Source organism: Octopus bimaculoides, chromosome 1, assembly GCF_001194135.2.
Source record: "Octopus bimaculoides isolate UCB-OBI-ISO-001 chromosome 1, ASM119413v2, whole genome shotgun sequence".
NCBI lineage: Eukaryota > Metazoa > Mollusca > Cephalopoda > Octopoda > Octopodidae > Octopus > Octopus bimaculoides.
In genome coordinates this window covers 89601117-89608048 of record NC_068981.1, presented here as the reverse complement: position 1 = coordinate 89608048, position 6932 = coordinate 89601117, and the positions used below count along the sequence as shown (strand labels likewise).

The following is a 6932-nucleotide window of genomic DNA, read 5'->3' as shown; positions in this document are numbered from 1 at the left end:
TATATATATATATGTATGTGTGTGTGTGTGTGTTTGTGTGTCTGTGTGTCTGTGTTTGTCCCCCTAGCATTGCTTGACAACCGATGCTGGTGTGTTTACGTCCCCGTAACTTAGCGGCAAAAGAGACCGATAAAATAAGTACTACGCTTACAAAGAATAAGTCCCGGGGTCGATTTGCTCGACTAAAGGTGGTGCTCTAGCATGGCCGCAGTCAAATGAATGAAACAAGTAAAAGAGTAAAAGAGTAAAAGAGTAAATATTTGTTACTAGATGCCTTTGTTAAGGTCTTTCATGTAAGATATTTATTTGTCTTACTAAGTCGTAACCGACCTCTGATATTTCATCGTAAGATTAGTGAGACATCAGTGTGGATATCTGTGGTAACTTTGTTTGATGGTATCCGTAGCTTTGAGTCTTTCTTTTGTAGCCAGGACAACGATTTTTCTATGTTCTACATTATGTTTAAAATAGGTTAGTGCTCGTCTTTGGACAGCAGTAGCACGATGGGGTGAGAGGTTGGGACTGAAGAGAAGACGACATTGCTGCTAAAAACTATGATACACACTCAAGCATATACACACACATGCACACACACCTGCATCGTGACACACACACACACACACACACATATATATATATATACAGGGTAGGTTAGTTATTTGAGGACAGGTTTATGTTTATAAAAACACAGATATATAATAACAGATAATAACTTTGTCAAAATATGCTATGAGGATAAAAATAGACCTTTTCTATAATGTTATTCAATAAAGTTCTCTTCAGCTTCAACAACTGCCTGCCTCTATATGAGATCTAAATGATTTACATACTCTAATCAAACGGTCCTTGTTCATTTTGGGCATTACTCTGACTATGGCAGCTTTCAATGAATCTTTGGTGTTATGGCCATGTTCATTGACCTCTCTCTCTCAACAACGCTCCACATGTAATAGTCCAATGCAGTGTTTCCCAAACGTTTCGCGCCAAATTGCAATATCGCCCACATATCGGTCAAAAATGCTCCATCGCCCACCTGCGTTAAAGACTCCTGACACAACCCCCCACAACACAAAATCCCCTAGGACCCCACTCCCGTATCATTTGACACATTTTATCGTAGAGTCGTTGCCCTGATAGTGCCCTTTGGACTAAATATGTGGTTGTTTACAAATCCTTTATTGTGGATTTAGTTTTGCTATTAGTGTAAATAAAATTCTAACATTAACTCTATATTTTTCAGACAGATTAACTTCTGGAAACGTGCGCTTTCTTTTATACTGATTTTCATTTTCCCCAAATGAATCATTGATCAGAACAACCGATGCAAATATAGATGATGATTGTATTATAAAGGAAAACAATAAATTTTTTGAATGAGAACCATGCATTTGGTGCGATGCAACTAGTGCAGATACATTCGGCTTCTAACTTGTCAACTTTAGGCGCAAGTTTTCTCGTGATGTCATATCTAGTCGAATTCTTTTATGGGAAAGTAAAGTTCCAACATGGTTAAGACCAGACTCAACAAGGTATGAGATAGGGAAGGCAAGCAAAAGTAATTTCAGATATTTCCACAGATTGGGATAGGAATTTAATATACGCTGATTGTACCACAAATTTTCTTTGCCATTACGGCGATATCGCATTATGGTGTCATTGTCATTTTGTAATTCTATCAATTCCTCCTGAACGTCATATTCGCAATCGACTGCATCAACTTCAAACGGATTGCTATACCAATTTGGAATATTCAGCGCAATAACATCTTGAAATCGCTCCACCGTATTATCATGCAATGATTGTAAATAGTTGCGATATGTAGTTAAGTCTTCATCAACCAATTCATCTTTCAAAGAAGTTGTGGAAGCTGATGGAATTGACGTTTTGAAATCTTAGTCTTATACAATACGAATTTCGAAATGAAGGTAGTGATAAATGGTTTACAATCAACGAGACCTTTTCTGTTTCCTTGCAATAACTTATTCAAATCATTTAATTTTGTGAATATATCACCTTGCAGCCATCAATAAAGCGGATAGTGGAGTATCTTCATAGAAAGATATGATTTTATGAAACAGTTCAACAAATCGTAAAACAGTTTCCTTTTGACAGCCACCGCATTTCGGTATGGTATAAGAGTTTAGTATGGTCCTCATCATTTCTCAGACAGAGTTGACTGAAAATTCGATCAGACAAGGGACTGGACTTCAATTTGATCACAGTCTTGATAACATCAATTAATCTACTGTTCATATTTTTGCCACTAAACGATGCCGGTGTGCCAAGCAATGAACTGTTAGTATCTGGTGGAAAATTTCACGCTTTAGGAAAGATGAAAAACCTCTGTATCTTCCTATCATCGAAGGGGCTCCATCAGACCCACAGGCAAGAATATTACTGAGTGGCATATTATGTTCAGAAAGGAAAGACTTGTGAGTGCGAAAAATAGTTGCACCTTTTGAATCAAGCGGCAATTTCTCTGTGAACAGCATTTCCTCACAAAGTTGAAGGCCTTCGCTGAAATACCTAACATATACCATCGTCAAACATTGATTATCCACAACAGTTAACTCATCCAATTGTATAGAAAATTCAGAACGCTGGAGAATATTAATGAGTTGATGTTTGACATCCTTGGCCATTTCATCGATGTGTCGAGAAATTGTGTTATTACTAAGTGGGATCTTCTTCATAATGTCATGGGGTTTTTCGTGCATAACAGTTGACAAAACCTGTTCAATAAATGGGTGAAGTAATGTTTCTCCATTTGTTAGAGACTTCCCAGATTTAGCAACGAGCAATGCAATGTTGTAAGATGCAATCAATCCGTCATTCTCCTGTTTACTTGTTTCTGGGAGTAGCATGTTGAATGTTTGCATTTTTGAAAGAGGAGCTCAGGTGCAAAAAATATGATAATGGCTTGTCTTTCTTGTCAGAATGCTTTGCACCAAAGTGATACTTCAAGCGTGAAGATTCCATTGCTTCGTTGGTCGATGTTTGATGGCAAAGAAGGCACATTCGTGACAGTTCAGAGGATAGGGAATAAATCCAAACTATAAATAATCACTATTGTAATGTCGACAAATTTTCTTGACTGGAGACATCAGTAAAGTGAAAATGTGAAAACGTATTTACACAGGCAGCGTCAGAAAAGCAGTATGGTATTCCCCAAAAAGAAGCCGATACACGTCTCTACTACAAATACGGATTTAGTTAGTTTGACTGCCAGCATTTCAAAAATTAAAGTTTATCGAAAATTTTCAAATTTGGCACATTAATATAGCTTTCCAAGCTAAATTGCTGGAGGTATTCAACTTTTTCCAGGAAAATGTTTTTAAAAAGTTATAGAGGTTTAAATTTTGATCATTTTCACCCAGTCAAGAAACACGATTTCAAAGCTGTCATTTTGTGTGTGACTGCACATTTTGTCAACATCCTGAAAATAGCACTTGTGTTTTGATATGTGACCACAGAATTATGCACGACCTGTAACCCCTCATAACTTTTTTTTATTTTTCAGAGTTTTCAGAATTTTTTTGTGAATTTGAATTCTATACGCGGGACTTCATATGATTATGACAAAAAAGAAAAAAATGTGGTAGAGTGTGATTTAAGGCATAGGCCTATTATTTGGCTGCTGTTTTTAGCACACATAACCATCTCAATGACTGAGACAAATATATTCGATAAACAAGTCTGCTTTTTAAATACAAACTAACGTCTCATGCGAGTAGTCAAATCGATGTAAGTGCATCCTTATTCTAAGCATGTCTAGATATAATAAATGCAGACTTAATTTCTAAAAATTCATTGTCACCCACAAAATGTTCATATCGCCCACCAGAATCTCAAATCATCCACCATTTTCTAGAAATTAGCCCATCACCCACCAGTAAGTTGAAATCGCCCACCGGTGAGCGATATCGCCCACTTACGGAAGCTATGGTCGAATGGATTAAGATCTGGGGAATTAGGAGGCCAGATGTTAGGGGTTATATGATCATGAAAATTTTCAGCCATCCATTCCTGTGTTACCAGAGCTATGTGTGATAGTGCAAAGTCTTACTAAAACACACATGGCCCTCTATTGCATACACTGTCTATCCAGGGTTTAACAATTATTTCCAGTACCTCAATGTAGGCGGCAGCGGCAAGGAGACATCACATGTCCTTCATTGCTGACAAACCCTAAAACCATGACAGTTGCAGGAAATTTTGGAACTTCAGAAGGGCCTGCATATAATCATCTGTCATTTCTTCTGTTAACTTTTTGATCTTGGTCGAAATTTTTCTCGATAAAGAAAGAGAAAATGAGATCTTCTGGATTTTTCTGTTTGCTTAAGAGACTTTTAGATCTGATGTAACGATTTTCTTTTGCTTTTTCTCACAAATTGACCTTTCCATCTGATGTCTTAGTGGACTACAATCCTGACTGTTCCTTCTGACACATGGAGATCTTTTGCAATCGACCTCATGAACTTTCTGGGATTGTAATCAATGGGCTGTTGAAGTTGCTGGATAAAATCAGGAGTTCTGATGATTTCAGGCCCTTTAAAATGCGTTTTTATGCTTTGATACTGATGATAAGTTTCCATCTTCAGTCTCTAGCTCTTTAAAAACATCATGGCCGAAAGATCTATCAACTTTTAAAAATCGAGATATTTCTGAATCCCTATGCTCAGCCTTTATGTCCACAATAACAGCATACTGCTTCATTTCTTGAGTAAACTGAGGGTCCACCATTATTATATTCTGAAACAAAGCTTATACAGTGTAACCAAAACATGCAGCAATGACTACAAAAAGGTATGTCCTCAAATACCGTACGAACCCTGTATATATACATACATAAGAATTTGTGTTATATGATTCGATGTGAAACCCTGCGTTGAAACAGACATTGTTGTATGTCGGAATGGTTGGGTTTTTTTCCAAATACAGTCACGCACTACATATTCGTTCTTCACTCGTTTATTACTATTCTTATTTTAACTCATGTCTATTGCCGGGGAATCTTTCGTCACGCATCTGTGACCTCTTTCCGTCCTCGTGTGTGTTCCTGTTCTAGAAGAACAGATTGTGCTAAGCGGCGTAGGAGCATACACAAGGACACAAAGTCACCTAAGAGGACACAGATGTGTGATAAAAGATATCTCGATGATGGACATGAGTTAAAAATAAGAACAGTAATAAGCGAGTGAAGAACGAATATATAGTGCGTGTGCTTATCTGGTAGAAAAAAAGAACGAACATCGTTCAATACATCAATATACAGGATGTAGTGAATAAATTGTCGTCTATATTACACAAAAATGAAAGTAACACAGACATCTTATTTCTATAGATATATTTATCAAAATTACATTAAAATATCTTGAAATACTAAAGAGTAAATTTATTCAATAAAATTCAGACGACTTCAGAATCTCGTACAACTCTTTTGAACTCTTCATTAAGTTGGTGAATGCTGCCATAATCCTTGCCTTCAGTTCATCTTTAGTGTTACAAGACTTTTGTTGGTCTCTCGCTCAACTGCACCTGCATATGATAATCATGGAGGTTGCAGTCTGGGGAATTAGTATGCCAGATGTTAGGGACGATGTGGTCGCAGAAATTGTCTGACAGCCATGACTGGATTCTCCTACTTGCATTGCATGATGCGGAGATTTGTTGCCAGTCATAGTCTTCCAGCAACCACCGTCTTGACCCAGGGTAGTGCTACCTCCTCTAGGCACTTAATGTAGTCCTCCGTGTTGCGACTCAAGCCATGAGGGGAGATGAATGGAGGCATAACGTCACCACTAGTGATCACTTCAAACACCATAATGTTGACTGAATGTTTGATTTTTATCTTTATAGGTGCATGTTTTGGGGACACGGCAAGCCAACGGTTGTTCTGTGTGTTCACCATCTGATTCTGGCATGAAAGTTTCTTATCTGAGAAAAACTGAAGTACGTTCGGGTGGAGTTGATTCTTGAGTTTGTTCTAAAGCTTCGTAGCACGATCTTTCATCTTGTCCTCGATGGATTTTGATAAAAATTAATCCTTTCTCGTCTTGAATGAGGAATACCGAATGTCTTCACGGACTATCTGCCTGATAGGAAACTTAGACAGGCGCATCCTCTGCATTCTCTTCAGATTCACAAACAAACATTCTGAAATGTCCTTATTGGAGCTGCCGGCGTGAATGCCAAACACTACAGCATGTCGTTTCCAAATTTCTGCCAGCGTGTATTGCGTCACGGTGTTATTTTTGTCACAGACGGATGGAATTTAAACTCCAACCTGTCAATACCTCAAATCTTAAACCTAATAGACTTCATTCATAAATTTCTATACATACATACTTTTTGGAATGCCCATTATCCCGATAATTATGCATTTTTACAGTTACACATTTTCATGACAGTAGATAAACTTTTTATTCCACAACCTATTTGTAGTGGCTTTATGCAGGCATAGCGTGGATTCGATCCTCGATTGTCATATTTCACTTAACACTTCAACAGCACTTTTCTCACGGTAAAACAATAGTTTTTTTTTCTGTGAATGACAACAGATATACATTTCCCAGATGCCTTCCCTAAGCAGAATAATGTCTTTGCCGCTTGACCCTTCTAACCTCTTCTAGGCCACCACTAGCTGGAATGGAGATAACAGACCTCCAATGAAATCATTTGTTCTCAACAATATGTCTATCTATCTGACTGCTTTTCGATAGTTATAAAAACAAGAACTCCGTAAGCTAAAGACAGTTACTAAGAGCGACCATCAGTGAGTGTAAATGTTATTATTGCACTTCGTTCAAACACTTCGTTCATATATTTATATAACCTCTCTCACCAACCTCCGACAGTCTTTCTCGCCAGCCTCCGAAAACCTCTCTCGCCAACCTCCAAGAATCTCTCCCTCCTCCAGCTGACAGTGTTTT

General features: G+C 37.8%; 1 protein-coding gene across 1 annotated transcript; it reads right to left on the bottom strand.

The window, feature by feature from the left end:
• Positions 1-1424: 1424 nt before the first annotated feature.
• LOC106874236 (uncharacterized) lies at positions 1425-2864 on the bottom strand. The gene is made up of 2 exons (XM_052966320.1): positions 2384-2864; positions 1425-1867 (listed from the first exon to the last, which is right to left on the bottom strand). Exons 1-2 carry the CDS (start codon positions 2862-2864, stop codon positions 1425-1427), a joined length of 924 nt encoding a protein of 307 aa, XP_052822280.1.
• Between the last annotated feature and the right edge of the window lie 4068 nt (positions 2865-6932).

What these genes read in the sequence shown, in the direction of transcription:
- LOC106874236 (XM_052966320.1), bottom strand. Translation starts at nt 2,864, where the DNA reads ATGCTACTCCCAGAAACAAGTAAACAGGAGAATGACGGATTGATTGCA. An exon ending in ACTCAGTAATATTCTTGCCT is followed by an intron (nt 1,868 to 2,383) that starts GTGGGTCTGATG and finishes CAATTCCATCAG; the next exon opens with CTTCCACAACTTCTTTGAAA.